Genomic DNA, 17652 nt, shown 5'->3' on the forward strand with positions numbered 1-17652 from the left:
TGCTCCTTGTAAACAGCCAGCACACTGAGTGCTGTTCCCATTTTCAACCAAGGACGTTAGGATGTCAGCAATAAGTAGGCCATAGTCCCTGACACAGCCTTGGGGCTCTTGATGGGGCCACAGAGTTTAGAGTCAGACTGGATTAAAATTGTGCCTCTACCTCCTACTAACAATTGTGACTTTGGGCCTTTTAATTAATGTTAATCAACCTCAGAATTTTGTGAGAATTTAATGTGATATATGGTATGTAAAGTGCTTGGCATGTAGTGTGTATGTTTAAACAATACATATAAAATAAAAGCAATTTCACTTATGAATACAAAGTACAAGGAGGGGGACTGGGCTGGCCCAGTGGCGTAGTGGTTAAGTTCGCACACTCCACTTCAGCGGCCCAGGGTTTGCAGGTTCGAATCCCAGGTGTGGACTGACACACTGCTCATCAAGCCACGCTGTGGTGGCACCCCACATACAAAATGGAGGAAGATGGGCACCAACGGTAGCTCAGAGCCAATCTTCCTCACCAAAAAAAAAAAAAGGGGGGGGGGACTACAACTCCTCTAGGATGAGCCCAGCCAAAGTGTTATGCGAAAGATAAGGCCTTCTTTGATAATTTAAAAACTCCCTGAGAGCCAGCCCTGATGGTCTAGTGGTTAAAGTTCATTGCTCACCACCCTGGCGGCCTGGGTTCACTTCCTGGTGACAGAACCACACCACCCATCAGTTGCCATGCTGTGGTGGTGGCTCACATAGAAGAACTAGAACAACTTACAACTATGATATATAACCATGCACTGGGGCTTTGGGGAGCCAAAAAAAAAAAAAAAAAAAAGAGGAAGATTGGCAACAGATGTTAGCTCAGGGTAGATCATTCTCTGCCAAAAAAAAATCCCTGATATAAAGTAATGTGACCAATTTTCCATCAAAACTGAAAAATTACATTTTAGCGTATTAATTTTAGAGATTACTTGGTTTTCAAAATAGAGTGGCATTTATAAGAACTACTTTTCCCTCCTTTAGTTGGTACTTACGAAGTTTATGAAAAGCAAACACACATACAAAATGCTTTAGCCTACATCCTCCCGTAGAGAAAAGAAACATTTATAATGGAACTTTTTTGAATTAAGAAATTATCTTCTTCTTTTTTGGACCATTCTACTTTTAAATTATCCATTCTGCTGACAGTCCTTTGCAAGAAAGAGCAGAAAACACTTAAGAGTAAGTGTTCTGTGATGTTCTATTGTCAAATGTATTAAGGGCATTGGAAAATCATATCCCCCAGGTACTGTTTAAAGATTAGCAACACTACAGTTTTATAAATCATATTTAGGCAAAAGCTAAGAGTCTAGAGAATGAGAGATTTGTTTTGTTTTGTTTGAACCACTAGAGATCTAATCTGAAGGTCTTGTCCAACCACTATGGAAAAGAAATATGCTTCTCTCTTTCTTATCTCTATCTTTAAACGGAGGAGAAATAAGGAAAAGCTACATTCCAGGAGCTAGTATCAATTTATAAACGCATGTTCCCAGGACAGACTCACAAACAACCAGATGAATGAAGAATATTTCACCTACAGAATTACATAGTGATTAATTCCTCCCATAATCTCAGCCACCACCTTGCATAATATAGAACACAGCTAAAATCAACAAAGATTTTAAAACACAACACAAAATGAACATACACATATATTTTAAACTTTAGAATACTCTTGTAGGAACCAATATTACTCTTTTTGAAGAAATAGTTACCTGAATTTCAGTACCGCTTTTAGATTCTTATTTTCTTTACGTTCTACTCTATTCAAGCCAATAAAATTGTCATGCTTTTTTTTTTTTTTTTGGTGAGGAAGATTGGCCCTGAGCTAACATCTGTTGCCAATATTCCTCTTTTCTTTTTTTTTTTTTTGCTTGAGGAAGATTGTCCCTGGGCTAACATCTGTGTCAACCTTTCTCTACTTCATATGTGAGATGCTACCACAGCATGCCTTGATGAGCAGTGTGTAGATCGGCGCCCAGGATCCAAACCCGCGAAACCCGGGCAGCCGAAGCAGAGTGCACAAACCCAACCAGTATGCCACCAGGTCCACCCCAAAGCGTAATGCTTTTTTTTTTCCTTTTTTTTTTGAGGAAGATTGGCCCTGAGCTCACATTTGTTGCCAATCTTCCTCTTTTTTTTTCTTTTTTTCTCCCTAAAGCCCCAGTACATAGTTGTATGTCCTAGTTGTAGGTCCTTCTAGTTCTTCTATGTGGGATGCCGCCTCGGCATGGCTGGATGAGCAGTGAGCACCTCCATGCTGGGATCCAAACCTGCGAACCCCAGGCCGCAGAAGCAGAATGCGCAAACTTAACTGCTACGCCACTGGGCCGGCCCCCTGTAATGCTTTTTTAATGGAAAAATGTACAATGCTTATCTCAAGACGACTGGATCAGAAGTTATTGTTATTTTCTTCCGTGTACTATTCTATATTTCACAAATTTTCTATCACAAACATTGTTATTGCTTTTCTGGTAGGAATCAAGGTAATCTTAAAACTGAATTAAGCATTCTCAATCCAGATAATCTGAAGCAATTAAGATGACAACTCAGTGAATCAGGAATACGTTCTTAATAAATTTCACGGCTAAAGAGAATCGAGAAAGGAAATCATTACCTCACCGCCCTGCCTGTGTAGTGGCAGGGCTCCACCCAGAGGGTTGTCTACACTGGCCTGCGAGTCCAGCCTGGGTCCCATCCCAAACCAAATGGGTCTTTTCACTTCCCCATTAACTCCTGGTTCCTCCAGGGACAAGTCAATGAACCACTTTAAAAGATGGCCTTTTCATTTACAGTTTTTCTTATCATAACCCAACTTTCTACAATAAGAAACTTTAAGGCTAAAGTGTTAGAATGCTTTCTCTGCAAATCAGAACAGCCTTTTCCCTGATGAGCTGTTCTGAGACCACCCTGGGAATTTTGCCAGAATAAATGAAGTGGGAAAAGGACCAAGACAAATTCTTCAGTCCTCCTGCCATCTCTGCTATATTGGAAACGTGTCAACTTTTCTGCTCTCTGGCCCAGGGCACCCTTCTTATCACAAAAATCACTGTACGAACCCGCAAACTGAACTCTGAACATTTTCTCCTCCTCTAGGAGAACGAGTTACCCCAAAAAGATTTCTGTGAAGTTTTGAAAACACGAAGAGCTAAAAATTACAAATCAGTACAGATAGAACTTTCAAAAAACACTGGTGATTAGTGTTTAAGTTAAATCTATTAACCTTTCAGAATAAACAGTAAAATGCAATCAACAAAATTTTAGTATCATTTTTGAGACAATGCTCTCGAGAGTTTCACTCTTGGCTTAAAATATCTGAATTCCACCATCAAATGACAGTGTATTACTATTTTTTAAAGGAATACAATTAAGAAACTTCAGAGAAAGGAACATAATTAAAATATTAGTATCGACTTAGAGAAGCAGCTTTTTTGAAATCACTGAAACCAAATCAAGAAGGAATTAATACAGTTTGCATATTTTAAATGGCTTGAACCTTTTAAAAACATCAAATATATTGCATTGAAAACGAATTAAAATTTGAAATGAAAAAGTGGCAATAATATCTCTCAGGGATGGGTCCAAAAGATCCAGAATTTCCTGGAAAAAATTTAAGGAAAATAGGTAATAGATTCAAAAGTCATAAGCAAATATCCTTATTTTATTCTAAGTGCATTAGGATAATGATTAAATTACATGCATGCCTAATTTCTCTAATGCTGCCTATCTTACATTCTCAGAATATCATAGGACTTCTTCCTTCCTTGGGCTTGATTTTTCGAATATTGAAATATTCTGCTTACATGATGCCCCAAAATTATTTTGTGTGCTGGTGGCGTGGCTACAATGCAGTGGAGCGAGCCTGTGGAGGGAGTGGCCCAACATGATTGGCAGCTGCTATGAAAGAGCGGCTGTACCTGAGGTGGTATCTCATTACTCCTCCCCACATCCTTGCTCCCATCTTACCCACAAGGAAACTGAAGATCAGAGAGCTTAAGTTATTTGCTCAAAGTCACACAGCCTACTAGTACAATGCAATTAAGAGTTAAAAAGCAAATCAAAACTCTCTCTTCTTCTTGAGTCAGATCAATCCTGATTCCAAATTCCATGCTCTTTCCACTACAGGGCCATAAGAGGGAAGGCTCTTGGTCCCTCAGGATGCCCCAGCTCATCAGCATGAGCCCTGGGATGCAGCCCGGGCTTCTGCCCCTGCTCCTCACTAAATGGGATTATGTTTGCTTAAAATGAAGCTGTCAGCTCCTCTGATCCACAAAGTCGCTGTTTTGATGCTGTTCTCTGGGCTGGAGATATCACACCTGCTTCTCCCTTGTCTGATTTGGTACATCAGGAAATAAGCCCTAATACTGGGGTACAAAATGGTCTTGCTGGGAGGGAATTCTGCTCTTTAGCAAACAGAGCATTACAAAATCACAGCCCACTTCCTTCACTCAAAATAATTTTTTTAATAATAAAAAAATTTAGTTATTCTTACAGCTGGAAAACTGAACACTGATATGACCCTGTTTTAAATCTAAACATTAGACTCATGCCATAGAAAAGTGAACAGATCCAACAAGTTACTTGTAATTGTTTTCCAAGCACTGCTTCTGGGATATCAGCCATCGGGAAAATCTCTCCTGGGATTATACATACAATAAAATGCCTCTATAGAATTACCTCATCATAGATCACCATATCCCATCTATTTTTACAAGGGGGGAGTGGAACCCTGTACCATTAAGATGAGTACGAAAATTTCATTATAAAACCCTGCCTTCACCGAATCACAAGTATATTAAAAATTCTTTTGCTCTTAAGTTTAAATAAAAGCACCTTTCCTTTTAATAATGCTTGAAAAAGTCTATTCATTTGTTTAAAGGGGCAAGATGATATATAAAAGAGGGGAAAAAGACTTTCTCCAATTTACTTATAGATTAAATTTTCATACTAATCAAAGTTGCCAAAATGAAAACTTTGATGATTGAGAAATATAATGTTATTACAAATAGTACCAACTGGAGAATGTTCATCCATTTAAGCAGCATAGCATTTTCCATCTTTGTCTTGCTCTGTCGGCCCTGTTTTTACGTGAGAGACAAGTTCAAGGAAATGTCTAAATCTATAACTAACTTAAAATGCAATCAATCAGAGTACAATTCTGAGTCCACGTTTATTCACTCATTCAACACGGTATTTACCGAGTGCTTACTATGCATCAGGCACTATTCTGGGCACTGGGTATTCAAAAATCAACAGGAAAACGGCCACTACTGGACCAGACTAATTTAAAATAACCAACTGTTGGGGGCCGGCCCGGTGGCCCAAGCGGTTAAGTATGCGTGCTCCGCTGCGGCGGCCCGGAGTTCACAGGTTCGGATCCCGGGCGCGCACCGACGCACCGCTTGGCAAGCCATGCTGTGGCGGCGTCCCATATAAAGTGGAGGAAGATGGGTATGGATGTTAGCTCAGGGCCAGTTTTCCTCAGCAAAAAAAGGAGGAGGATTGGCAGATGTTAGCTCAGGGCCGATCTTCCTCACCAAAAAAAAAAAAAAAAAAAAAAACCAACTGCCATCAGTCTACATGCAGAATCATTAAATCAAAACATAATGCCTTAGTCTTTTTTTTTCCCCCAAGAGAATCAAAATATAATGTTTTTAAGAATGCCTTTAATAAAGGTCCTAAAAAGAAACATAAAAATAAGGCACAATTTCATTAATAAAAAATATGTCACTTTCATATAATCACAGGGATTCCAAAAGAACAGTGAAGTTGACTCTCCTATCTCCAGACAGGATTGTGCCAAAATTGTCCTAAATATATAAACTCTAATAAAAATATAGCAAGTAAATACTACAGCAAAGAAGCATTCATTTAAAAAAAATAAATAATGTCGTAACTGACCTTCCTAATCTAACCAGGATTCTGAGCAGAGGAGCAAATCTGCCATGTCCACCATTGATGGGTTAGGCACTGTTTTTTTCAGGGAAAAAAAAAAGTTATACTCAGAAACTACATATACTTCCAAGAAGTTATTTAGCACATGCCTTCTATTTGCTAAAAAGAGCCATCAATCCTCTCTATTCATATTACACTGCACTTCTAATTGCTTCCGTCACCCGTGTACTCTCCATCTAAGAGCTGAGTACATGAGCATTCTGGGAATTTCCTGAGCATCTCACCTTGCACTCTCCAATCCATCTCACCTCCTTCAGCCCCAAGGGGTTTTTAATCTGATTGGTCAATTCTGGGAGGAGCTACCTTTCCTAGAGGGGAGGGTCCAATATTTCTCTTTTTAAAGAAACAACTATCTGAATTTCAGTAATGCTTTTAGTATATTATTTTCTTTGCCTTCTATTATATTCCAATAAAATTAAGTTTAATGCTTTTTTATAGAAAAATGTAAAATAGTTATCTCAAGGTGCCTAGGTCAGAAGTTATATATATTTTATTCTGGATACTATTTCCTATTTCACTGTCTTTTGCAGGGCTGTCTAGTAGGTTCCAGGATCTAGACTTCCAGTGTGGTACCAGCAGAGGGGAAAGAGGGCCAAGGCGCCCACGCATGCTGGCCTGAGTTCTGACCAGCTTTGAGGAAAAAAAACGCTGGCCTGGAGTACAGTCCTCCTCTCCACACTGAAATTTGGAGGCGGAAGGTTAACAAGGAAGGAGGGTTCCTTTGCCTCTCTCTGCCAATGTCTAGCACACACGTTACTCAGGAACTTGAGGGAGTCAGCTGGGTGTGGTCCAAAGCCTTCTTAGCCTCAGAGCGTCTTTCTGTGAATGAGAAAAGGGTCTTGCCTCTGGGCTTGCTCCTATTGGCCCCTTGGCTGGGAGCCCTGGGGCTGGCACAGCTCGAGCTCCCCTAAAGGTGGGCCTGGTGGGGTCCAGGGCATTCCTAGATCCCTTGGAGAAATACCATCAAATATCAACACCAATCCATAGACAGTTTCTGTTTCTAATGGTGACTCGCACACTGTTCTTTGGGGCTCCAAGAAGTGCTTGAGGGGTCACTGCAGGGAATCAGGGAGACATGAGGGCTGGTCTCCATTCCCATCCCTCCCAACAACTCTATTTCCATCTGCTTTTACCTGTTGAGATTCAGCTAAGATTTCTTTGAGAGAAAGGATTCTGCTGCTTTCTAAAAGATGGCGAAAACCACTATTTTTCACCTTACACACGTACAAAGTATCTACTTTAGGTCACACCCTCCTTGACTGCTTGATGCTGGAGGGCAGCAGGGGGACGTTTCAATGCGGGAGGAGGAGGAGGCAGCCACTGCAATGGCACCTTGCCTTCTCTTTGCCCGACAATATGGTTCCAATATCAGGTGACCAAAAGGTAGGCACACCAACATTCTAAGTCTCCTATCCTGTGTACATATGTTGACAATGACCAACATTTCAGAAATATACTCTCTTCTGAATGAGGTTGACATTTCTCACAACAATCTTACCTATTTTTATCAGTGGCCGGGCACCAATTTTCAAACATTTACCTGATAGGAAGTCATAGGAACAGTTGAGAACAGTCGTTCCTGGTTGTATCCAAGACAGGGGAATCTCCTCCGGCTTGGGCAAGCCTAAGACCACAATGTCAGCCTCGTGAAGCTAGAAAGAAAAGAAAAACACCACACATGTTTTAATCTGTAGCATAAAGACCTGACTAACCATTGATGTCAAATGACCTCAAGGTAAGAGATGACCACTGCAGTTCCAGAGTTTAGTTCCACACTGATGACGTGGACAGAATCACCTTACTAATTTACGAACGTAGCACATTCTAGGACAAACAGAACGTGATTATCACATCCTAGACAGAAAAGGAGACTTTAAAATTTCTTCAGGGTAGTACTTCATGTACACGATGTGGAGTATTATCATTTACGTGTTTTCACCACTAACCACGATATCAAGAAAAAAGACGGGACAAAGACAACTATCCTGATGGGAAGAGGAGCCTGAGAGGTACGTGGGTGGGTGGCATCCTGATTCACGCAGCAGCTCAGGAGGAAAACAGGCGTCATTACAGCGAAGCCCCCTGAAGATCTGACCAGGGCAGGGGGCCTGCCGGCCTGTACAACTGCACAATCCAAATTGGACCCATATGGAATTTTACTAGATTCAGGGAAGTATTTTCAAGAGCTTGAGAAAGAATCTCATTTTCCTTGAGGCCCTGGTTAGTCTCCTGTCAAACTGCTAGTTTTTTTCCTGAGAAAATAGAAAGAATGCAATCCACTACTACGAAACACGTTCATCATGTCCGTCCTGATCGTATTTTGATAACACGGTGCTGGAGGAACATTCTGGTAGGCAGGTTACATAGAGAGTAGGGGAAGAGGTTGGCTCTGACCTCTGTCCCGGTACCAACTAAGCAACCGACGATCTCGAATTGGATCCACATGTGGAGGGAGAGAGGCGAGGAAGGAATCTGAGACCCAGGGGGGAAAATGGCTACAGTTGTGTGCGTCAGCCCAGTGCTGTTAATATTATCTCGTTGAATATCCCAAATATGTGAGGTTGGTGTAACTACACCCATTTAACAGACCAGGAGACTGAGACTCAGCGAGTATCAGTACCTCTATGGTATGTCCTGTTTCCCCTAGCAGACCCCATCTTGGAAATACTCTATGAGGTAGAAAGAGGGAAGCTGCCCACCCTCCCATCTCCAACACTGTTGGTCCTTCCCCCATTGCTCTTTCCTCAGACTTTGACACCCTGCAATGGACTGCAGACTCTCTAGAATCAGAGTGGAAGACAAAACACAAAAGCACCCCCGCTGCCATTACCACCACCCAACCATCCAACCACCCCGTACATGAACATGCCTCACACATCCTCATCCATTCCCAGCTTGGACAGGCTGATGGCTGAAGATCTCAAGGAAGAACCAGGTCAGCTCCTCAGCCTGGGAGTCTGTAACACTGTTTGGGCTGCATCAGCTAAAGTCTCTTAGGAGTCTTGAGACAAGAGATGGCAGTGAGGGGAAGCAAATCCAAGACAGTCCTACCTGGTTTATGAACAAAAAAGCCCAGATCTAGGGCAGCTCCAAGTTCCCCTGATAGAGGAGGAGCATGGTAACAATTTTAATGCATGTCTTTTCAAAGACTGGCTAAAGCCAACTTTTAAAAGTTGTTGTTAGTGCCATCGAGTCCATTCCTAGTAACCCTGTGGACAGCAGAGCGGAATCCTCCACAGCCTTGCTGCACCGTCCTCTCCCCTTCCAGCGCTCTATCAGACAACGCTCTGTTGCTATTCCCAGGATCTTCATGGCCAATTTTTTCGGAATGGGGTGGCCAGATCCTTCCTCCTAGTCTGTCTTAGTCTGGAAGCTCCACTGAAATCTGTCCCCCATAGGTGACTCTGCTGGTATTTGAAATCTCGATGGCATAGCATTCAGCATCCCAGCAACAGGCAGCTGTCACAGTATGACAACCAACAGGTGGGGTGATGCGGACCCGACTGGAAAACAAACCCGGGTCATGGCAGTGAGAGAGCTGAATCTTAACCACTAGACCACCAAGGCTGGCTTTTAAAAATCAACATCCCAGATACTTGATCAATTTGATCATGCAAATAGGGAAAAGTGAACTAATATCCATTGAGTACTCACGAATGAGCCAAACAGTGCTCACTGCTTTTCAGCACCATACTTTATCAAGGCATGGGAAGAAGAAGAAATTGTATCACATGGAAATGGTGTTGCATTGAAATGGTGCATCGACTATATTATAATCACATTAAAAAGAAAATAAGTCCTTACTGAAATGTTTGCCTAAACGTATGCCACAAGGGCCACAACACCCTGAACCTGGATTAGGAAGTTTACAGCCAATATTATCAGCAATCTAGCCTGTTAATACCACACGTGTTCTCTATACATAGATCTGAAAAGCAGCTAGACTTCTGGGTGATACTATATTTAGGGGGAAAAAAGTGTCCTTAGGGAAAGAGCATTTTAAACATCTGAATAAGAAAATGCATTTCTTCCTTGACCCTTACCATCGCAGATATTCACCCACAGTAACTCTCAGGAGAAACAAGCGTTTGACACTGTTGCAAATGATCAGCAGATATAAGAAACACCATTTTGCTACATTTTCATGCACAATCACAGCAAAACCAGAACATATGAAAATATATTAAAAACGGAAGTCAATAAGAACAAGACTGAAATGTTCATTCTGGAAAAAACTAGAGCTCACAGGTTCACACAAGTCCCCTAAGAACACTTAGTTTCCTCCACGCGGTATCTTTGATGCAACCTGTTCTTTTCATTACCTATAAATCTCGGAAATCTCATTCTGACCCCTCAACTCCGTACCTAAATACCACTCTGAAGTGGGTTGTGCTAACCAGCAACGGGGGGACAGCTGATCCCACAGAGAAAAGACAAAAATCTCCTCCCTTCGCAATGATCACATTGGAGATGCCAATTCTTTCTGGAAAGGAGAAGTGCTAGATGCTTAAATCCATAAATAATCCACTGAGGACCAGGAAAGGTTTTAATGAGCTAAAATTCAAGGAGAATTACCATCTCGCTGGCTGTTTCTACTTGCCTCCTCCCAAATGGGGGAGATCCTAGCCAAAGCCTGGCTTGAAACTTTACCTCATAACAAAATATCGCTTTCTCTGCTGAGGCTCCAGTAGAAGCAGCTTCAAGAGAACCGCCCACTCCCCAGGCAGAAGACCAAATGTTAAAACAATAGTGAGACACAGATATGCAGACAGTTAACTCGGAGCATGTGGCAGTACTCTACAGTGTAGATAACATGAAAAATATTTTTCCCGAACTCACTGATTTTGAAGACGGGTGGCAAGAGTCAGATTATGAAGAGGGGAAAGGGAAGGCAGATGTGATTCGCTGTTATAAACAACATCATAATTTTGTATTTAGCAAATAAAATGCTAAATTTAAAATTTTTACATTTAAGCTATAAAAAGTACAGCCCCACCCTCTTGGCTAGAAGACAGAATTTATCTTCTGCTATCAACGTGTTTCGAAAAGGTACATATGAGAATCTCAGGTATGAGATTTGTATATATACTGAAAGCTGGCATAGGTCAAAAAAAAGGTTGAGAAATATTTTTTGAAAAATTATGATTTCTATTACCTGAGACCTATGAAACCTGCTTCTATATCCTTCAAAAGTTTTCAACACAGTTCAGAAAACAAAGTTCAACATGAAGAGCATTACTCTAAAAATCACCAACAGGCACTTTCTCCAGCAAAGACGCATTTCTAAAATTACAGGGACTAAAGAGAATTAAAGAGATCCAGCATCTTTAGTGAATAGACTCATTCACTTCCCATCGCTAAAGTGCCACCTGGGGCAGACACTGAGGTTGGTGAAAATCGGAAAATAAAAATCCCTGCCTGGGGGCTGGCCCAGTGGCGCAGTGGTTAAGTTCACACGTTTTGCTTCTGCGGCCCGGGGTTTGCAGGTTCGGATCCTGGGCGCAGACCTACTCATGGCTCATCAAGCCATGCTGAGGCGGCATCCCATATAGGAGAACTAGAAGGACCTACAACTAGGATACACAATTATGTACTGGGGCTTTGGGGAGAAAAAAGAAGAAGAGGAAGATTGGCAACAGATATTAGCACAGAGCCAATCTTCCTCAAAATAAAATAAAATAAAATAAATTCCTGCCTACAATATTTTAGAGCTGGGATCTTCAAGATGCGGGGCAGGGGATGGGGCAAACCACTGGGACAGGAAAAGAAATGATTCAACATTTGATTTCTACTTATTTTGCCCACACAGTTCGGAAAGCATGCTTTACTAGCATTTAGTCTGGATCAACATCAGCATTCTTGATCAGTCCCTGTGTGTCCCCGGGCGGCTGCCACACACAGAGAGTACAGGGAGGGGTCCTGCGGGAGGGAGGTGGCCCCGACTTGTTCTTTCACTTTCCGTGAACTGGGACACTGTGGTTCGTGAGCCCAGTTAAGTGGCTTTACAGATGCCATTACGTTCCAGAGCAGGGTCCTCACAGTGCTTCGTGATGACAGGGAGTGCCCGTGAAATCTTACGTAGCGTGGAGGCTCCTTGACCATCTCGCGGCCAAGGCCTAAAAAGAATGAACTGTTTTTCTCTTTTGTGAAATGTCACTTTTCTTTCAATAAATGCTAAATTTCCAAATTTGCTGACGTTTTCTTGAAAACAGACCAGTAGCTGTCAGACTGGGCTATTTGGTTGGTTGCCCTCACACCATCAGACGTGTTTTAGTAAGACGACTCTGGAAGCTGGACTGAGAATGATTTGGAGGAGGTGAGAGCATGATATTGAAACATGCAAGACGAGATGCCTGGTAGGAAGCTGGATGCACAGGCCTGGAACAGAGGATGGTCGGGGAGGATGGGGATGCAGGTTGGGATCGCTGGCATAGAGATGTAGTTAAAACCAGAAGCTTGGATAAGATTCCCCAAGGGACACAGATAGAATGGGAAGAAAAAGGTATGAATGTGCATTCCTGGGGAGCCCTCATCTTAAATGGTAAGAGAAGAGGAAAAAATGACATGACTGTGGTGTGGCCAGGAGGTAACAAAAGAGGAAAGGCGTTCTCATGCAGGCTAAGGGAAAATGGTGTGGTCCACAGGTCTGAATGACGCCCAGTAGCCAACCAAGCTAAAAGCAAAAAAAAAAATCCACTTTTGGGGCCGGCGCCATGGCCTAGTGGTTAAGTTTGGCGCACTCCATTTCAGCAGCCCAGGTTTGGTTCCCAGGCACGGACTGACACCACTTGTTGGGAGCCATGCTGTGGCGACAACCCACATACAATAAAAGGTCCATTTTTGGCAACTGGGAATTCATCAATGACTTTATTATAGAAATGGGCATTGGCAACCATACCTGGTAAACTCTTGCCATTTGAGTTGAGTGTGTTCCCTGGATATGGAGATTTCATTCAGGCAGAGATTTTCATAAGCAGAGCCCCTGTTTATTCATAACTTATTATGCTAACTTAGAATGTCTAACTTTTTATTTGAATTAACTGAACATCTACCACAGGATTATTGCTTTCTATCTATGGATCAATATACACATTTTCCTGAAATATTAAGCAGACCACCAAATAGAAACATTAAAATAACTGTATAAAAACTCTAAAATAAGTGTGTTAAACCACTTTCATTCAGATGCTGCAATACTTTGGCAAGATAAGAGAATGACAATTTCAGCAAAAGGTACTCCCGCACTTCACACACGCCAAGTGATCTCACCCTGGGAGAATCTTTTCCTTTCAGGAATTGAGTATGTTTCTTTTTCCCACTCTCATCTGTGATCAGTAGAACAGATGACTGGCTTTAAAAATTAAAAGACTGTTCTTATGGTTATTTCATAAATCAGAATGACTACAAGCCAAATGGACAATTAGGGATTACGATTACAGCACTATCTACCAAACTTTTCCCCTAGAGGATAATAAATGACCTTCCTTTTTCTAAATGTTCCTAAGTTCACCTCTTCCTTCATCATTCAAGGTATTTACCACTCAGCGTATGAGAAGAGAATATCCAAGATACTCAGTTGTGTCCAAAATGATAGAAAAGACAGTTAACCCCTCTTCAAATGAGCTTGATACCCACATAAGTTACGACAGATGATAAAATCAGGAAAATGCAACTTCAAATCTACTAACGGACATACTTTGAATAACTGATCAAAAATAATTCCTGGGGCTGGCCCCGTGGCATGGTGGTTAAGTTCTGCACGCTCCCCTTTGGCGGCCCAGGTTCACGGGTTCAGATCCTGGGTGTGGACCTACACTACTCGTCAGCCATGCTGAGGCAGTGTCCCACATACAAAACAGAAGAAGATTGGCAATGGATGTTAGCTCAGGGCAAATCTTCCTCAGCGAAAAAAAAAAAAAAATAGGCCCCAGCCCTGTGGCTGAGTGGTTCAAGTTCCACGCACTCTGCTTCAGTGGTCCAGGTTTGCCGGTTCAGATCCCAGGCGCAGACCTACTCCACTCACCAGCCATGCTGTGGCAGTGTTCCACATACCAAGTAGAGGAAGACGGGCACAGACGTTAGCTCAGAGCTAATCTTCCTCAGCAAAAATAAAATAAATAAATAATTCCCTTCCTTACACCCTGGGAATAAAATAAAATTAAAAAGTAAAGCAGAGGGAGAGAGAAAGCCTGTGTGTGTGCATGTGTGTGTGTGTGTGTATGTGTGTGTGTGCGTGCGCGTGCTGAGAGGGACTCTACCATGACAAAGGCTCAGAACCATGTAGCACAAAAATGAGGAAATGCCCAAGTTGCTGTTCCCAGGGCAACACTACACAAGCCATGCTTCACAGAGGCAGGACGGCCCTCACGATTCATGTTTGTGCTGTTAACCACATACATAAATATCTGTAGCGGGTTCGAGTTGATGTGAACTGATGTGAACTGATGTGGCTGTGGGAAATTTAGCTTTGCATTTCCTGACACATCTGTGCTTTCCAATTCTGAACCTCAGATTGCACATCAACAGATTTCTGCAGTCCACTTCCTTTGAGTAACTAACTCTCCAGGCCTCAGTTGCCTCCTCTGGATAGGGAGGAAGTTGCACTGGATAGAAAGGAATTGAGGCCGGCTCCGTGGCTTAGCGGTTAAGTGCGCGCGCTCTGATGCTGGCGGCCCGGGTTCGGATCCCGGGAGCGCCCTGAGGCACCACTTCTCCGTCCAACGTGAGGCCGAGTCCCACGTACAGCAACTAGAAGGATGTGAACCTATGACATACAACTATCTACTGGGGCTTTGGGGGGAAAAAACTGAATAAATAAAAAATCTAAAAAAAAAAAAAAAAAGAAAGGAATTGAGGTGCAGTGGGAGGAGGGCTATGGGTGGGGTTACAAGACGTGGATTCACGTCCAGACTCTGCTCCTTTTCACGGAACACCAGGGTTAGGACACCCTGCATAACACCTCGTTTTCAGGGTGTAACATTAATGAGATAATATAGGAAAAAGCTTTGGAAACTAAACCTTTACACAAACATGTTTTATTATCACAGATTAAGTTTAAGACCTTCCGATTAAAGTATTCTAATTCTACATCCCTCAGAGGCATTTGCACTGGAGAAGAGGGGGTGAAAGACCGAGTCAGGCTCTGCTGATGGTATACAAAGGCAAACAGGATGATACGTCGGTGGACTGGAGGTGATGTTACTGGCCTGTTCTCTGCAGGAGAGCCTGGAGTCTTGCTCCTCTTGTGCAATATACACCTTGAGCCACCTAAGATGACCAAGTCTGTCACTTTACATGGCTCCCTCTTGATTGCACGCCCATTAGTTTCAATAGATTCTCTCACAAATCCTTCTCTCAACACTGCTAAATACGAAGGGCCTGATTTGGGGGTTTTAAAAAATGTTCTATTCATCTTTTCTGGTGTGAATAAGTAAAACAATGATCAGGCAGAAGCAGGAGTGAAAAGAAGGGGAGCTGACAGCCACAGGCACTCGCAGTCCAACGAACAGAGAAAAATCTGTCAAGGAAAGCTCAGGTCATTTAATCACACATCACAGAGTAACCTTGGTATTTGCTCGGCACAAGATTTGTGGTACCCGGGGTCGGAAGCTATCTCCTCCATCCACTCATCACAGGTGTGGGAGGAGAGGCACTCCCATTGATGAGGCTGTCCTGCGTGTCCACACAGGACCAGGGTGCCCCTGCCCTGCCCTCTCAATAGGGTGGACTCCAGCCCTTCTGAAGAGTAGTGACGAGCCCAGGCCTCAGGGAGGAAACGACACTCACTCCACTTCAGCTCCCTTCTCTTAAAAGGATGTCTGTGGGATTACTAACTATTGGATAAAACAACAGTGAACTCAACACAAGTCCAGTGTCTTGGGCCCTGGTCCTTCTAACGTTCCACATCCAAGCTGTCGGGTACTTTTGCATTTTAGAGATTAGAGATTAGAGGGGCTGGCCCGGTGGCACAGCAGTTAAGTTCACACGCTCCGCTTTGGCAGACCGGGGTTGGCAGGTTCGGATCCCAGGCGCAGACCTACGCACCGCTTATCAAGCCATGCTGTGGTGGCATCCCATGTAAAGTGGAGGAAGATGGGCACAGATGTTAGCCCAGGGCTAATGTTCCTCAGCAAAAAGAGGAGGATTGGCAATACATGTTAGCTCAGGGCTAATCTTCCTCACAGAAAAAAAAAAAAAAGATTAGAGATTAGACTTTATGTGATTATCCGGAATAAGACCTGACATGGGACAGTGGCTAAAAAATCCAGGCTGTAGGTGGTACGTCCATCATTTTAAAATTATAGATATTTGGCAAGTCTCTAATTCTCTGAGCCTCAGTTTCCTCATCTGTAACATGAGAGAAGGACAGAACTGCGTCATAGGACGACTGTGTGGAATCAACCAGATAACATGAGTAAAGGAGAGTGTCTGGTTCACAGAAACCACTAACGCAATTAATGTATCACTGTTACAATATGATACTGTTTTAAGTGTACCCTGTCTTGTTAAAAAGAATTATCAGGGGGGCCAGCCCGGTGGCGCAAGCGGTTGGGTGCACGCGCTCCGTTGCAGTGGCCCAGGGTTCGCCGGTTCAGATCTTGGGCGCACACCGACGCACTGCTTGGCAAGCCATGCTGTGGCGGCGTCCCATATAAAGTGGAGGAAGATGGGCATAGATGTTAGCCCAGGGCCAATCTTCCTCAGCAAAAAAAAAAAAAAAAAAAAGAGAGGAGGATTGGCAGATGTTAGCACAGGGCTGATCTCCTCACAAAAAAAGTAAAATAAAATAAAATAAACTTAAAAAAAAAAAAAAAAGAATTATCATGCTTATCAGAAACCTTAGAGGCCAGAAGACAGTGGGGTGACATATTTAAAATGCCGGGGGAAAAAAAAATCTGTCAACCGAGAATTCTATATCCAGCAAAACTGTACTGCAAAAAACTGAGAGAAATTAATACATTTGCATATTAACAAAAGCCAAGGGAGTTATTATCACTAGACCTGCCTTACAAGAAATGCAAAAGGGAATCCTTGGGGTTGAAAGGAAAGGACACCAGACAGTAACTCCAAGCCGTATGAAGAAATAAAGACCTCCAGAAAAGCCAGTATCTTTGTATTTTTGTTTTGTAACTCCACTTCTTATTTCCCACAGGATTTAAAAGATAAGTGCATTAAAAATTATAAATATAAAAAAAAAGAAAAAGAATTATCATGTAACTCACTAATCTAGCCCAGTTTAAAAGCTAAGGTTTTTTTTCCCCCAATCTTTGGAAAAGAGATTATTCTTTTTTCAAGATTTCATAGGTATAATACAAATATACATAGAATCTTCCAATTCACTTTTAAAAGCCTTTTGTGAGCCATGTTATGCACTAAACTTACACTGGAAATGACTTCGTGATAATTTAGCTTTGCTCAAAAAACTTACACTTTGATCCTTCAAATGTGACAGACCTATATTTTTTCCTTCTTCTGTTAGTACTAGTTTTGAGGGTCTCTGTGCTCAGAAGGAGAAACGAGATCCTCTGGGAAAAACTAAATAAAACGGTTCTTTTCTTTCTAGGTTATTTCTTACACACACAGCTGGGATGGACCTGACTCGTCACAGCTGGAGCTGTTTCACCACCATCTTCCTGCTGTGTCTAACTGCACGTTCAGAAGAGG

At 42.4% G+C, this 17652-nt stretch overlaps 1 protein-coding gene across 4 annotated transcripts in view; it reads right to left on the bottom strand.

Moving 5' to 3' along the window:
• Window positions 1-17652, bottom strand: part of MTHFD1L (methylenetetrahydrofolate dehydrogenase (NADP+ dependent) 1 like) — a 209955-nt gene that overhangs the window by 161566 nt on the left and 30737 nt on the right. For all 4 annotated transcript variants that reach the window (XM_087425142.1, XM_087425144.1, XM_087425145.1 and 1 more), the window contains one exon: window positions 7529-7640. In XM_087425142.1, coding sequence (XP_087281268.1) covers window positions 7529-7640 — 112 coding nt within the window. The remainder of the gene's footprint in view (window positions 1-7528; window positions 7641-17652) is intronic.

Source organism: Ceratotherium simum, chromosome 38 (genome assembly GCF_057802395.1).
Source record: "Ceratotherium simum simum isolate JZ-2026a chromosome 38, ASM5780239v1, whole genome shotgun sequence".
Classification (NCBI taxonomy): Eukaryota; Metazoa; Chordata; class Mammalia; order Perissodactyla; family Rhinocerotidae; genus Ceratotherium; species Ceratotherium simum.